Here is a 16399-nt window from a genome sequence, read left to right as displayed (position 1 = left end):
ATCTCACCGAGCAAATTGTAGCCATCGTGACGTTTCTCTTTCACGCCCTACCATCTGCAGCTGCCCGCGCATCTGTTTGCACTACTCATCCCATCCACACCCGCGACACCCGCAAACCTTCGCTTCTTGCAGTCTTTTGCCGCCGCAGCAACCTTCTACAACCATCGGATCAGTCGCAACCATAGCCAGACACAGCACATAACCCGGTGAAGCGCAAGACTTGCGCTCGCGTCCCGGCACGCCATGGGGAGGATCAAGAAGACCGCTACCGAGCGTCATGAGGCGACCATCGTGAGTCTACCCATTCACATTCGCATACTTCGTCAGACTAACCTTTGCCATAGTCTCCCTACATCACCAACTTTATCAAGACTTTGGTCGAGCTACCTCTGCACAAGGTGCCCGAGCACATTGCTTCCTTTCCACACAACTGGCCGTTCCCCAGAGGCGACCTGTACCACTGGATCGCCCCATTAAATCGCTTCGATCGCATTCTTGAGGGTTTCACAACCGTGTATGCTCTGGACAAAGGCCCACAAACGCAACCATTCGAGCTACGGCTATTGCAGAAGGGCGACGCTGAGGATGGTTCGGTGACCGAAGTGTCGGTGCAAGAGCTCGAGGCATGCGGATATTCAGCTGATGGAGATCGCGAGCTCGTGGAGAGTGTCCTCAACTTTACTCGTATCCTGCTTGAGCGTTGTGGCAACCGCAGTCTGTATGCTAGCAGCGCACATCTCAACCACCTACTCAACACTGTCTCCCTCAGCCTACTCAAGATTACCCTTCGTGTCAGTTTGCGCCTGGCTCAGAGATATCACACTTCGCGAATGCGCGTTGCCTCGCCACATTCGCTCAATGCTTTGCTGGCTGGCCACTACAGTATCAACCTGGACCGTATCCAGAAACTTGCCGTCCCCTTTCCCAAGAAGCCCGTGGCTGCCCCCATCTTTGGACAGACCCCGTCCAAGAACAAGGAGAAGGAGGATGCCCTCAAGCCTGGCGTCAACACAGCCGATATTGAGTCTTTGGTCAAGGCTAAGGATGTTCCATCATCGTACAAGGAGGAGCTTTCTAGCGTACGCTTGACCTACTACGACAAGACTGATGCATCTGCACCTGCATCATCTATCGAGGCTCGCGCCCCCAACACACCTGGCTCGCCAATGCCTCCCGTCACACCCACCCCTGTGCGTCGCACTTCGAACCTAGGCCCCGGCTCAGCACGCAGTGAACGCGTGATCAACAACACCGACGCCCCCGAGACGCCAGTACGTGCCCAGCAGCCAGAGAATTCTTCGACAGGTCCCAAGACTTTTGAGCTTTCTTCCGCTCAAATTGGTTCCAAGGAGGCCTGGAAAATCATGGAGGAGAACGTGACAAAGGTGCCCGAGGACAACCAGTTCGACCTGCTTCAGAGGGTCCGTGTGGCTTCTGCGTTCCAGACTTCAAGAGAAGCTGTTCACGATCTGGTTGCCGTCAGGATTCTGGCCATTTCCAACCTGTCCTATGTCTATGGCGAGACAACATTTCATCAGCGTATTGGTCAGCCTGATTCTGAGGAGCCTCGCCGAACTCAACTGGCTCAGCAACTTACAGACATGCTCCAGCCTCCCAGTTCTGGTCAGGAAGAGATCTCTCGTGAGATGATGGTGATTGTTATTCAAGCTCTGGAGGCTTTGGCCAAGTGCAAATCCAAGACCAGCGAAATTGCCAATGCTCTCAACATCACTGTCAGCCATGGTGTCCTCTTCTATGTTCTCAGAAAGATTCTTGCCACTCTCGGTGATGAAGAAGCCAATGGCCAAGACCACGAATGGTGCAAGGATGTCTTTGAACTGGTCATGACCCTCACCCCAGCTGCACCGCACCCGCAACGGAACGCGGACGTTCTCGTGGCGGCTGGCTTCGTAGGCATCTTGGTCGATATCCTCAAGCTTCGCACGACGCAAGCCGAGATCTACTTCCCTATCGCTCTTGGCTTCTTCGATAACTTCATCCACAACGGAGTGCGAGATGCGTTCCAGGCCATTGTTAACGCCAAAGGTCTGGATGTACTTGCCGATCTCACTGCCTTCGAAGTTCAACGCTCGCTTGAGGCCGCTCATAAACAAGAAGGCTTGCCCATTGAGTACAAAACCAAGATCACTGACTTCCAGATCCCCTTCAACTCTCAGCAGACCCTGCGTCAGCTTCTCAAATTCGTCGCCCATATGTATCATCACAATGTCGGTACGGACGATCGCTTGCTACGCAACTTTGTTGACTCCCCACAACTTCTTGGAGCACTTCGCACCATCTTCGACAATGCGCCCGTCTTTGGTTCAAACGTCTGGAGCGGAGCCATGAACATCCTCAGCAGCTTCATCCACAACGAACCTACCAGCTACCAAGTCATCGCTGAAGCAGGATTGAGCAAGGGTTTCCTCGAAGCTGTGACTCAGCAGCCGATCACGGTCTCTGACGTGGTCGTCGAGAATGCAGATAAGGATGACGAAGACACCTCTGAGAATAAACCTGACGTAGACACTACCGAGATGCCGACCGCTACGGAAGACTCGAATATGAAAGTTTCTTCCGTTGACACACCCAAGGCATTGGGCATTCTTCCTGTTGGAGAAACCATGCGCGAAATTCCTACAGCTTTCGGTGCTATCTGTCTCAACGAGAATGGTATGCGTATGTTTCAGGCATCGCAAGCTTTGGAGAAGTTCCTGGAGATTTTCGAGAGCCCTGAGCATATCAAGGCTATGGAAGAAGATGCCGAGGTCCCTCAGTACATCGGCACTGCCTTTGACGAACTTGTCCGCCATCACCCACAGCTGAAGGAGAGAACTTCCAATGCGGTCGTCGGCATGGTTCGTAGAGTCATGACCATCTGTCAACGTCGCGCCGAGACCAAGGGTGTTGGTGCCAAACTGTGGCTTCAGGATGATCAGGGCTTGCAAGTAGCCGGAGGGCGTGACGCTCTGAGCGGTATGACTGACGCACAGGTCGAGAACGCTTATGATGCTGATGATACCAACTTCTCTGCTCGCGCTGAGTCTTCGCCACCGGTCACAGAATCCGAGCTTGAGAACGATGCCCTCGTCAAAGGCCGTGGTGGTGGTCAGTCTAGCTCGGACTTCATCGCTATGGTCTGCAGGTTCCTTGGTGGCTTCTTGAGTAACCATAGCATGGCCACGGCCTTCTGTGAGGCTGCAGGTGCTGAAATTTTGCTTGATATGGCCACTGCTGCTTGCAACCCGTACAATTTCCATGAGACGCTTGCTCAGCAGGAACTCATTCGAGTGCTCCAGCAGTTGGTCGAACACAAAGCTCATTTGATTCTCCCATCTCTTGCTCGACGCATACAACTAGCCTACTTCCAGCTCAGGCCATTGGCAGAGCACCAGCCTGGCAAGCCTTACTTTAGTGATCTGACAGAATCGACAGCAGACCAGAGCTCTCACAACAACCTCGTGGTCTCGAACGCAACATACACAGCCAAGGCCATGGTGCAAGCCCAATTCCTCTGCCATGTTTTCTCTCAGGTCTTCTCCATGCACGTTTACCACGCTGGTCGTACTGTGCCCCATCACTTCTTCGGTCAGGTTAACCTCACAGACATCTACACTGACTTGATTGACGATCTGGGTCAACTGTACTCTTCGTGTGTCTGGGAGGCCATCGCAATGCGCCACAATATGCCCGAAGACTGGAAGAAGCAAATCAACATCACTGGCATGAGCTTCGACCATAGCGAGGCCGACAACGTCATGGGTTTATCTGCCTCGAGCAATTCTCAGTCCACCAATGCCGAGGCTGGAGCCGCATCACAAGGACAGCAGGATGGCGAGGCTAAGAAGACCGAGGCTCGTAACAGTGCCCAATTCAAGAACTGCCAGATTCTCGCGTCGCTCACCAACCAAGTGTCTACCGGCATTCTCTCTTTCTTCCAGGCGATTGGTAAATCATTGCTGTGGAAACACTCTTCGCGCACCATCCTCAGCGACTACCAGAGGCAGAATGCAACCAAGATAGCGGATCACTTGGCACGCGCTTTGACAAGCCACATCTCAACAGCCCGGCCATCAACAATTTCGGAGGTTGACAGTGTCTCCTACGACATTGTCGTTCTCACTTCGACGCTACAGACTTTGGTTGACGAGCGAAAGACTACCCGTACTGGCGGTACTCATCGTGAGGTCTTCTCCCTGGTGCTACTTGCGTTTTATCAAAAGGGTGGTTTCAAAGAGTTGGAGAAGCGCCTGCAGCAATTCGGCAAGCTTGTTGAACAACACAAGGAAGCTTCCCAAGACACTTCCACTTCCGAACAAGTCTCTTCATCCAAGCATATCCATGTTTTGGCACTCGCTGGTATCGATAAGATACTCGACTTCTACAACAAGATCAGTCACTCCAAGAACATCACCGACGCCCAGCAGACTAACGTTATGGCTGTCCGAGAGCGTCAAAAGAGCGACTTCTTCTTGGGTGCTCAATTCGTGGTGGAGCTTCGTAATGCTATCCTTCCACAAATTAGTCAGATGTGGAAATCATCCGTGATGGAGGCTCTTCCTGCGCACAGCGTCAAGTCCATTGTCGACTTGCTCAAACTTATTCTTGAAGGTGAAGGCGAGTCTAACGCTGTCAAACGCAGCGAGAACTTGAAGCGTCGTGTTGCAGCCGAACCTCGCAAATTCAAGGTTCGCTCAGACTCCAAGGACGCTTTGCAGGCGGAAGGTCACGAAGACGAAGAACTATGCATCGAAGCACTGTACCGTTGTAATAACAACGTGGCAGCTGCCAAGGAGTATTACGTATTGCGAAGAGACAACCCCGACAGTCACATTCCTCTTTTCCCTCTTCCGTCACATGATGAGGTCGAGCCTCCTGCTCAGGAAGCTTCCAACGACACCACCGAACAGCCGGCTGCATCTGGCAGTGTACCCTCGGTCGAGATGCAGGACGCGGACGAAGCTGGATCAAGCACACAAGACACCGATGGCGATCGCTCAGAAGCCGACCTTCTTCTCGGTAGTGGTAATCGTCGCTTGGTGTTACCCCCAGATATGCTCAACGGTGGCCTTGCAGAAGTTCTTTCAAACGCTCTTGGCGGCGGAGAAGAACTAATGCGTGCTCTTCCAGTTCACAGACGACCATCAGATGAGGCTCAGAGACCCGCTGATGTTGTTACTGAAGAGAGCTTCGTTACCGTTGATGATCTCGACGACAAGCGCAAGGACGTCAGAGATGGACTTATCGATAGGTGTCTCGATGTTCTCAACACCCACACAGACGTTACTTTCGAGCTTGCAGACCTCATCACAGCTGCAGTCACGAAGGCCGGTCAAGATCAGTCATCGAAGGTGGAGATTGGCGAGACTTTGGTCAACTCTCTCATGTCTCTCAGACCCGAGGAGGGTACTCCGCTGGACGGCAAGAAGATTGCATCATATGCTCATCTGCTCGCACTTGTTATGCAGGACCGCGATTTCTTCAATGCCTCTCTCGATACCTTGACAGAAAACTTCGAATACTTTGGCGGTTTCATCAGGATGTTCCAAGGTCAAAAGCTGGAGGAGACCTCGCCTTGGGTCAGCAATATGCTTCTCATCATTGAACGCGTTCTAGCTGAGGATGAGAAGCCCCAGCAAATTCAATGGACAATGCCACCATTTGAAGATCCCTACAAGGAGCAAGATATTGCCGAGCTCAAGCCTCCGATCGTTCCTGACGAGGAGAAAATCACAGTCTTCGATGCTCTAGTCGAGATACTGCCCAAGATTGGTAAGGATGAAACTCTTGCACTATCTGTCACCCGTACGCTCGTGATCTTGACTCGTCGTCGCGCTCTTGCAAAGAAGCTTGGCGAGAAGCTGTCGATCTCGAGACTCTTTGTCATGATGAAGCAGCTTGCAGGCGTTGCAGGTGAACGTCTTCAGAGCACATTCCTCATTCTTCTTCGTCACATTATCGAAGATGATGAGACTATCCGACAGATCATGCGTACTGAGATTCAATCTACGTTCGAGAGCAAGGGAACGGCCAGAGGCTACGACACGACATTGTACACCAGAACTTTGTACCATCTCGCGTTGCGCAGTCCCGAAATCTTCGTCCAAGTCACCAACGAGAAGGTGCAACTCTCAAGATGGGATCAAAACCGTCCTGGCGGTGCACAGCCGCTCATGTTGAAGAAGATTGACAAGCCTGAAGAGACTAGGAAGACAGAAGAGTCTCTTGAGGGCGACGCCAGCGCCGCTCCTGAACGACCAACTATTGAACGCACCAAGACCGGTGACCTCAAGCCTCCATCAATTGAGAATCCCGATGGTGTCATTCAGTTCTTGCTCAAGGAGCTCTCTTCTTACAAAGATGTCGAAGATAAGGAAGTGCAACCTCCCAAACCTACTTCTCCGGATGCTCCGGCGGCTGCCACCCCTTCAGATGTAGAAATGTCAGATCCAACTTCTACTCCAGTGGCCGAAACTCCTTCGATAGACTCTGCGGCCAATCAGTCTGACAACAAGCCAGTGTTCAAGGCTGACCAGCACCCGATTTTTGCCTATCGCTGTTTCATCTTGCACTGTCTGGTTGAACTCCTCGGCTCGTATAACAGAACCAAGGTTGAGTTCATCAACTTCTCGCGCAAGGCCGAGCACCAAGCATCAACACCATCCAAACCTCGCTCTGGTCTTCTAAACTACTTCCTTACCAGCTTGATTCCGATTGGGTCTTTGAATCACCCTGAAGACATTCCATCAAGGAAGCAGGCCGCCACTGCCAATTGGGCTATCAACACCATTGTTTCTCTCTGCTCGAAGACAAGTGAGCGCATGATCGGTTTGAAGATCTCGACCAGCGAGGAAGAGTCTGACCTTGCTTATGTTCGCAAGTTCGTCTTGGAACATGCTCTCAAGGCCTACAAGGATGCAATGGCCTCTTCAGAGCCTCTCGATCAGAAGTACGCACGTCTTCTCAGCCTGGGCAACCTCTTCTACCGCATGTTGACTGGAAAGCAACAATCTGGTATCAACCACTCCATGCTCGAGATGGTCACCGTTTCTCAGAAGCAACTCGGTCGCTTCATGTACGAGAAGAACTTCATCACCGCATTGACATCCTCTATCGCCGAACTTGACCTCAACTTCCCTGGCGCAAAGCGTGCAGTCAAGTACATTCTTCGGCCTCTCAAGTTGCTGACCGATATCGGTGTTACTCTGAGTATCTCTGGAGACGTCTCTGCGCCTGGCACTACTGAAGACGACGAGATCTCTTCCGCCACTTCCGTTTCTGATGATGACAATGAACGCGAAGAGACTCCTGACTTGTTCCGCAACTCTACCCTCGGCATGTTCGAAACCGCAAACAGCGACGACGATGAGGATGAGTCCGGCTCCGACGAAGCCGAAGAGTACTACGAGGGCGACGAGTACGGCGAGGAGATGGACTACGACGAGTACGAGGAAGGCGGTCCTGGTATGCATGAAGGAGATGTAGTCAGTGATGAAGATGATGACATCGACGGCATGGGACCCATCGAAGGCCTTCCTGGCGACATCGACGTTGAAGTTGACATGGACGAAGACGAGAGCGGCGATGATGACGACGACTCCGACATGGACGAAGCCGACTCAGATGAAGGTGATGACATTGAAATCATCGACGAAATTACTGGCGACGATGAGAATGCTAGTATGGAAGAAGATGATGATGACGACGACGAAGACGACGATGAGGAAGACTGGGACGACGACGATGATGATGGTGACGATCCTTACCATGGCGCTCTTCCCGTGGACGCTCTCGTGCCTGGCCATGGCGGTCCATTCGGCGGTGCTGTCGTCCTTGAAGACGACCGCTCAGATGTCATGGATCAGCTGGAAGGCGATGATCCTATCATGACTCTGGACATGGGCGGGCCCGAGCAATACTTCGAGGACGAGATGGCCGAAGATGACGAAGACAACGAAGAGGATGAAGATGAAGAAGTCCTCGGCTACGAACCCGAACATGACGACCCCGAGAACGACGAGATGGAGTGGGGCTGGGAGACCGCCGCTATGCCTTCAACACATCATGGATGGCGCCGTCCTGGTGGTCCCTTCTATACTATGGACGACTCACCTCTTGGACTTCCTCGCTCGCATCGTGGAGGCGCTGCAGGTGGTGGAGATCAAGATGGTACCAACCCTCTTCTCCAGCGATCAGACCGCAGGCCTACTACAGGTGCTCCAACTCGTCCCGAAATGCCTCATTGGCTTCACCAGCACCCTCCTCGACTCGGTGGCCAAGATGGACTCTCCTTTATCAACGATCTTATGAACATGACTGGACCTTCGGGAGCTAGAATCAGCGTCGTTGACGGCTCCGGTGGTCTTACCTTCCCGCCTGTCGCTTTGGCTGGTGGTGCTGGTGCTATGGGGCCTGCTGTCTTCCACATTACAGGAAGCCCGAGCAGATTCGGACTCCCTGATCTCCGTGCTCTCCAGCGCATCACCAGAAACCTTACTGGTCGTGATGCACCATCAAACGGAAGAGCTTCCTCTACCGATCCCGGTGCAGCAGTTTCCTTCACACCCACTCTTACAACTCTCCGCTGGCAAGAAGAGGCTCGCCTGCTGTTCGGTCACCATCACCTCGAGAGGGCGATGAAACTTGTCGACTCCCTGCTGCGCCTTCTCGTCCCTCCTGCCATGGAGGCTAAGCGTCAGAAAGACAAGGCTGACGCCGAACGCAGAGCTGCGGAAGAGAAGGCTCGTGAGGAGCAGCGCCAGAAGGAAGAGGCAGAGCGTCTTGAGCGCGAGGCTCAAGAGCAGCGTGAGCGTGAAGAACGTGAGGCCAAAGAGGCCGAAGAGGCTGCCGCTCGTGCTCGCGAGGCCGCCGAGCGTGGTGAGACCACAGAAGGTACTGAGAGCATGGAAGGCGTTGAACAGCCTGCGGGAGAAGATGCCGCCGAAGCTGCACCCAGAGTCATGACCAACATTCGTGGTAGAGAGATCGACATCACTCACCTCGGCATCGATCTGGAATACCTGGACGCACTTCCCGACGACATGCGTGAGGAAGTCATCATGCAGCAATTCCAAGAGCAACGTTCTCAGGAACGCACTCAAGACACCACCACTGGGCAGCCTAGCAGATCCAGCGAGATCAACCGTGAGTTCCTTGATGCACTACCACCGGATATCCAAGCCGAGCTGCTTGCTTCCGAGGCAGCTGACCGTCGCCGTCGTGAACGCGATGAGCAGCGCCGCAGAGCTGCCGCCAGTGGCAACGCTCTACCCCAGGCTGGTGATATGGATATGGCGGACTTCTTCGCGACCCTGAATCCGGCTCTTCGCCAGCAGGTCCTTATGGACGCTGACGCTCCCACACTTGCCAACATGCCTGCGGAGTTCCAAGCCGAAGCTCGCAACCTTATCGGCAGAATCGAACGTCATCGTGGTGGCGGTCGTGACAGACGCGAGAGCAACCGCCTTCAGGATGAACAGGAAGCTCCCGAGCCTGAGGGGCAGCGCGTCCGCAGGCCTGTCATCCAGATGCTCGATAAATCCGGCGTGGCCACCCTCCTGAGATTGATGTTCGTCGCCATGCAGGACAGCGCACGTACCACAATGCAGGCAATCTTGTCAGACATTTGCAAGAACACCCAGAACCGCGCCGAGGTTATCAGCGTTCTCCTTTCCATTCTCCAAGATGGAAGCTCCGACGCCAATGCTTTGGAGAAGAGCTTTGCTCACCTCACCCTTCGCGCCAAGCAGATGTCTGGACAGAAGACACCACAGCCTCTCAAGCGCAGTCTGACTGGTTCGCAGTTCACAGCACCTAGTACAGACGTCTCACCTCTCATGATTGTACAGCAATGTCTTTCAACTCTTACCCATCTGGCCAACGAGAACCCTCGAGTCAGTTCATTCTTCCTTTCTGAGCATGAGACCAGCATCAGCCAGAGAGCCAAGTCGTTGAAGAAGGGCAAGGGCAAGGAGAGCAAGGCTGCCAAGTACCCTCTCAACGCGTTGCTCACTCTTCTTGACCGCAAGTCAATCATCGAGAACTCGTCTGTTATGGAAGCTTTGGCCTCCTTGCTCATTCGCGTTACCGAGCCTTTGAAGATTCTTCTCAGAAAGGCAAAAGATGCTGAGAAGGAGAAGGGTAAGGCTACTGAGACAGTTGCCAGTGCATCTACCGACGTGGCCATGACTGAGGGCGAAACTACGGTTGCTTCTGAGGCCCCTGTTGAAGCCGACAAACCACAAGAGCCTGTCGCCAAGACTGAAGAGAAGAAGAAACACAGGGATCTCACTCCTCCTGAAGTTCCGGAAGAGAACCTCCGCTTGGTCGTCAACATCATCGCTGCACGCGAGTGCAACGCAAAGACCTTCCAGAGTACTCTCGATATCATCAACCACCTGTCAGCCATTCCTGGTGCCAAGGACACTTTCGGCAAGGAGTTGGTACACCGTGCTCAGGACTTGGGCGATGCTGTTCTTGTTGATCTGCAACAATTGGCTCCTCAGATTCAAAATGCCAAGACTAGTACTGACATTCAAGGCATTGCTTTGGCTAACTTCTCCCCTGCAAGCTCTCATCAAAGCAAGCTGTTGCGTGTTCTGCTCGCGCTCGACTACCTCTTTGACCCCAAGCGCTCGGGATCTCACGACAGACAAGCATCCACCTCAGCTGATGCTTTGCCTTCAAAAGCTCGCCAGGATCTGCTGTCAACACTTTACGAGACCTCGACATTTGCCAAGCTCTGGTCCAACTTGAGTGACTGCCTGACTGCTATTCGCGAACGCGGTAGCATGAACAATGTGGCTACCATTCTTCAGCCCCTGATCGAGTCGTTCATGGTTGTCTGCAAGAACACAACTTCGAAGGAGGCCAACCTTGCTGCTTCGCAGGAGCTGTCAATTGGTACTCCTCAACCGGACTCGCGCATTGAGAAGCTCTTCTTCTCCTTCACCGAGGAGCACCGCAAGATCCTCAATGATCTTGTTCGCAACAACCCCAAGCTTCTCAACGGCACATTCGATGTACTAGCTAAGAACTCCAAGGTGCTCGAATTTGACAACAAGCGCAACTACTTCACTCGTAGAATGCACACTCGCAATGCTGAGGAGCGCATTGCTCATCCTTCGGTTCAGCTCAACATTCGTCGTGAACAGATCTTCTTGGACTCTTTCAAGAACCTGTACTTCAAGACTCCCAACGAGATCAAATACGGCAAGCTCAACATTCGCTTCCACGGCGAGGAGGGTGTTGACGCTGGTGGTGTGACTAGAGAGTGGTTCGCAGCTCTCTCAAGACAGATGTTCAACCCCGACTATGCTCTCTTCAACCCCGTCGCTTCCGACAGAACAACCTTCCATCCCAACCCCATGAGTGGCATCAACGATGAGCATCTCACCTTCTTCAAGTTTGTTGGTCGCATCATTGGCAAGGCCATGTATGAGGGCCGTGTCTTGGACTGCCATTTCAGCAGAGCCGTCTACAGACGTATCCTTGGCAAGCCAGTATCACTCAAGGATATGGAGACTCTGGATCTGGACTACTACAAGTCACTCTGCTGGATTCTTGAGAACGACATTACTGATGTCACTTTCGAGACTTTCTCGGTAGAGGTTGATAGGTTCGGAGAGACTGAGACTGTTGATCTGATCGAGAATGGTCGCGACATTCCTGTCACCGAGGAGAACAAGCAGGAGTATGTGCGTCTGGTTGTTGAGCATCGTCTGATCAAGTCAGTCGAGGAACAGCTCGAGCATTTCCTGAAGGGTAAGTCACCTCCACTATATCTTCTGTCATGTCTTACTAACCCGAGTTCATAGGCTTCCACGAGATCATCCCCGCCGAGCTCGTCTCAATCTTCAACGAACAAGAACTCGAACTTCTCATCTCAGGTCTTCCCGACATCGACGTCGACGACTGGAAGAACAACGCCGAATACCACAACTACCAGCAGACCTCACCCCAAATCCAGTGGTTCTGGCGCGCGGTCCGCAGCTTCGACAAGGAAGAGAAAGCCAAGCTCTTGCAATTCGTCACTGGAACTTCCAAGGTTCCTCTTAATGGCTTCAAAGAGCTTGAGGGCATGAACGGCTTTACCAAGTTCAATATCCATCGTGATTATGGCAGCAAGGATCGTTTGCCTAGCAGTCACACTTGCTTCAACCGTAAGTTCTGCCCAAGTTCAAGAGATGAGTAAAGGACGAATGCTAACAAGGAATTGCAGAGCTTGATCTTCCCGAATACGAGACTTATGAGCAGTTGAGACATCAAATGTACACTGCCATGACGCAAGGAAGCGAATACTTTGGCTTCGCCTAGAGGACCTTCGATGCCCGCATACAGCCGCAACAAAAACCCACCCACCCATGATACTTTCCGCATTTTCCAAAGGCGTTTGTTGTTTCTCTTCTCCTTTTTCTGTTTTTTTCTGCGACAGGAGTTTTTTTTCGTTATTGCTGCTTTGCCTACTCTTTTCGCCTTGGCTGTCACTCGTCTAGGGCTCTCAGACTCTGAGTGGAGGAAAAAGTACAAAGGACATCGACGTGCAGGTTGATGGACTTGAGTCTTCCTTTCAAACACTCAGGGAAGGGGTCTTATGGTGCTTGATAAAGCAAAAGGAGAGGTGAATATAGTGGCAGTTGATTTTCTTTTCTCGCTATAGCAAAAACTGCGAATGCCTCTACTTTATTTCATAACTTCTCTGTTCTCCTTGACTTCGTGTGTGTCAGACCTGTAAAGTTTTCCTCGTACGGCAACGTGTAGTGTTGTGGTAAGGCGAGAACGGACAGCTTGTTGTACGCGAGAGTAAATTGCATGGGATGAGTTCATGTGAGGATGAGCAAGCGATCAGACGTAAAATCCAAGTTTACCATTTTGGATCGCTGACGAACGAGCCAAGTAGCGTTTTTGCAGGGTAAAACATATAGTGAAAATTGAACCACTTCTTCCATTGCTTTTTCAGAGTCGGCGTCTATAGTATCTCAATATACCACGCCTGTCGGGGGGAGGGAAAAAAGATTTCGTGTCAAGCCAGGGTGGCCCTTCCTGTTTATACCCCGACCTCTTGCCATATCTCAAACTCTTCCATCTCTCGAATTCCCTACCGATGTCTTGAATCTTTCTTCTCTGCTTCCCTTGCCTTGAGTCCTGCTGTTGTCCTCTGTTTTCCCCCTTTGGTTATCCTCGCTGTTTCTCATCTGTCTTTAGTTCATAGTCTTCGCTGACCAAGGGGCAAACCAGTCGGTCACAATGCGTGCTCACAAGAAACGCGACACGTAGTGACACACACCGAGAAAAAGGACAACGGATGGTTACACAGCATAAAGCAGTCTAAGATCGAGACTACATAGGAGAAAGCACCATGGACAACTTTTGAGGCGAGGATAGCATCATCCATTAATGTATAGCCGTGACAAACTCTCGACAAACGAGCAGGTCCGCGTGGTGTAGATTTAGATTTGAAATCAGAAAATCGAAATGTTGAGAAGGTACGATGAGATGGATTTTGCGTATTTGGCGCAGTTGGCTTGCGAAGTTTGGCTTGACTACGAACAACTCATACCATAACCAGTCAACGGAGATAGAAGGTAAAGGGGCTATAAAAGTATACTCGAGTAAGAAGGGAATAACGAACTAAGATGAAATAAGATCGAGCATTACATAAATGCGGGTATCGATGCTTCGGGCAAAAGCAATGAAGAAGAGAAAATGGTAATCCCAAAGTAGAAGAGAAGAGGAAGAATGCTAGGAGTCACAAGACGCCATGGTAGTGAGTCTCTCATAGACAGAAAAAGAAGATAGAAGAAGAGAAAACGGGAACAGAAGTAAAAAGCCATGCCCCATCCATCGCTGATGCAAAGAAGCATGATTTTCGGTCTTTCGTAGCTAAGTCGTGATGGTTGATGTGTTTCAAAAACACTTTCGACAAGAGAGGTAGAGGTCATGATAGACTGTCATCCTCGACAGGACTTGAAGAAGGCGGCGGGGTGATTTGGTTGATCGGACCTAGCGTCCACACCCATTCCCGGGGTTTCTTGCTCTTTCGCGTGACGGGCGTTGAAGGGCAGATATCGCTGTCTGAGTCGTCTTCAGAGGACGAGTCGCGTTTGTCTCCGCATGAGGGTGTTGTGGATGTTCTGATTGGCAGTGCGGCCGCTGCTGCTCGTTTGTGCTTTTGTTGTTGTTGTTGTTGTTGGACATAGTGACCGTGTCCCGAGGGTAATGTTTCTAGGGCTGATGCAGAGGAGGATGTGAAGTCGATGTCGGATTGTGCGAGTGTGTAGATGTTGTTGTGGATGTCTTCTGTCAAAGGTGCACGGAAAGACACTTTTTTGGGCGAAGGAAACATTGGTCGGGTACTTGAGAAGGATTTGCGACGGCGAAGGCAGCCGTGAGGGCCGTTGGTCAGGATGGAGTGGTGGTTGAATGGGAGACGGTATGGGATGGGTTTGTCGAAGGCGTCGGTGGTGGATGTTGAGGAGATGGAGGAGTCGGTCGAGGCCGAGGTGGCAGAAGTGGCTGACATGCAGCTGTCGGTGGAGGAAGAGCGCGTAGAGTGGTGGTGGGTAGGTGTCACCGAAGTGTCCAGACACAGTCGGGACTTTGGTCGTAGATGGTGGTGAGGAGTCATGGCCTCAGGGCTCGTGACGTGATGTGGTCCGTATGCATTGCTGAAAGTGTTCCTAGCTGTAGGCGAGGCTATTGAGGGAGCATCCAGTCTGAGTCCGGTAGTGCTCTTGCCGAAGGTCGAAGGAAGAGAAGCAGTGTTGAGAGAGAGTTTGGGTCGTTTAGTCGGAGCAGTGGGCCGAGAGACGGGAGTATGCGAAGGTAGTATGGCGAGTGACATTGTATCCACGGGCATGAGTGCCAGCATCACGCGGGCGTCGACGATAATATACTGAGATGCGGGATGATGGGAGCAAACGTGTTGGCTGATCTAGCCGCTCATCGCCACACAGGCTGTCGTAAACATCCAACCAAGTCAGCAGGTCCAGAGAGGGGCGGCCAGAGGGTGTGGACGACAACAAGTGTCGGATGACGCGCGTGTAGGATGCTTGTGCCTCTTCTATACTTGGAGTCACTCTCTCCACTCGCAAGTGTCAATGCCACTGGTGGATCTGCCAGAAGACGACCTGACACACTGGCCGTTCTGGTACACTGGCGCCGTAGGGGTTCGTGTGAGAGAAAAGTGTCAGGAACGAATACAGCGGGCCTCTAGGAATCAAGAAGTCGCAACGACCTTTGGGTCGGGAACCATGGCCCTTGTAAACCACCACAACCGGCAGAGCGGGCGCCAAAGAAAAGGAAAAAATCTCATCCTGTCGAAGCAATTCTAAACGAAGCCGATCTTGCCCATGCATCGTCTTTCGCTCTCTATCTTGCAAAGCAGCCCTCTTCCCACCAACCACTCTCCTGCGCTGGTTCACTTTGCGCGGTTCTTCCCGTACGCGCTTTGATCTCCTCGTGTTGCTATTTCAGGAAAGTAAGCCCCGCCTGTCATTTTGGACCCCCTCCGTCACGATCCAAACGGCCAGGATTAGACGCCATCTCACGAATCAGTGGCCAGAACCACTTTTTGCGAACCTGCATCCAATAGAACCTGTGCCGTCCTGCTGCTGCAGCTCCTCTTCTCGCCCGGTCTGTATATGCACAAGATTCTGAAACGCTACTCTTTGCTTCCACCAAAACCGTGTCTGCATGTCTGGAAGGCCGCGTCTCGAGATCGCGCCATTCAAGAGCCTCCCCCTGACCCACGACATCGACCGGGCTGAGTATATATGGCGACGTGGATCGAAGGCGCATGTCCGCCGCGACTTTCTGCTCCGGCGTGGCGCCTCACAAACTACACCGACTTCAGATACGTAACCCACTCCCTGCTTATACATGCATCCGGCTCCCCCCCCCTTGTCGCAAGGGCAAAGAACAAAACACCTCCCGTGCCTTTGCAGCACTACGGCCGTTCTCTGCATCGCTGTAGAGAAAGTATGCGACTCAGTATACGTGATTTGTGGGGAGCCGACATTCGAAGCCCTTCTTCTTTTCACCTGCACCTGCCAATATCGTATTCCTGCTCCTTCTGTTTGTCCAGAGGGACCAACCGTTCTGCTATCAAAACCCCTTTTGTCTCCTTGTTTCTTTGGTTCGACCAACTTCCGCTGCGAGTCTTTGAAGTTTGATGCTGTTCTCCCGGCATCAAATTTCCCAATCTAGAGAGGTGGAGCTCGTGGCAGCCACAGAAATACGAAAGTCTAGAGTTTAAATGGCTTCGCTATCGCTAACCAAGCCCGAGCGCCTACCGACGGTTCGAAGTTGTGGGCCGTGAGAAAGCCGCTTTCCAAGCAAACGCAATTGTCTGGGGTGTCTGTGAATCGATTTCGACACGTCAAAGGAGATGAAGAGCTCT

The 16399-nt window shown here is 52.2% G+C and overlaps 2 protein-coding genes across 2 annotated transcripts; one reads left to right on the top strand and one right to left on the bottom strand.

Annotated features, from left to right (window-relative positions):
- Nucleotides 1–243: 243 nt before the first annotated feature.
- On the top strand, nucleotides 244–12315 carry M436DRAFT_55096 (uncharacterized protein; the record flags this gene model as incomplete). The annotated part of the gene is made up of 9 exons (XM_013568371.1): nucleotides 244–291; nucleotides 345–2456; nucleotides 2511–2948; nucleotides 3045–3762; nucleotides 3823–7752; nucleotides 7873–8378; nucleotides 8478–11763; nucleotides 11817–12161; nucleotides 12221–12315. The coding sequence occupies 9 exons, from the start codon at nucleotides 244–246 to the stop codon at nucleotides 12313–12315; spliced, it is 11478 nt and encodes a 3825-aa protein (XP_013423825.1).
- A 1621-nt stretch (nucleotides 12316–13936) lies between these two features.
- On the bottom strand, nucleotides 13937–14842 carry M436DRAFT_55270 (uncharacterized protein; the record flags this gene model as incomplete). Its single annotated transcript, XM_013568407.1, has 1 exon — nucleotides 13937–14842. One exon carries the CDS (start codon nucleotides 14840–14842, stop codon nucleotides 13937–13939), a length of 906 nt encoding a protein of 301 aa, XP_013423861.1.
- Between the last annotated feature and the right edge of the window lie 1557 nt (nucleotides 14843–16399).

The sequence above is a fragment of the Aureobasidium namibiae genome, assembly GCF_000721765.1.
Source record: "Aureobasidium namibiae CBS 147.97 unplaced genomic scaffold scaffold_19, whole genome shotgun sequence".
Lineage (NCBI taxonomy): Eukaryota > Fungi > Ascomycota > Dothideomycetes > Dothideales > Saccotheciaceae > Aureobasidium > Aureobasidium namibiae.
The sequence above is the reverse complement of the archived record's forward strand: the minus strand, read 5'-3'. Positions and strand labels throughout refer to the sequence as shown.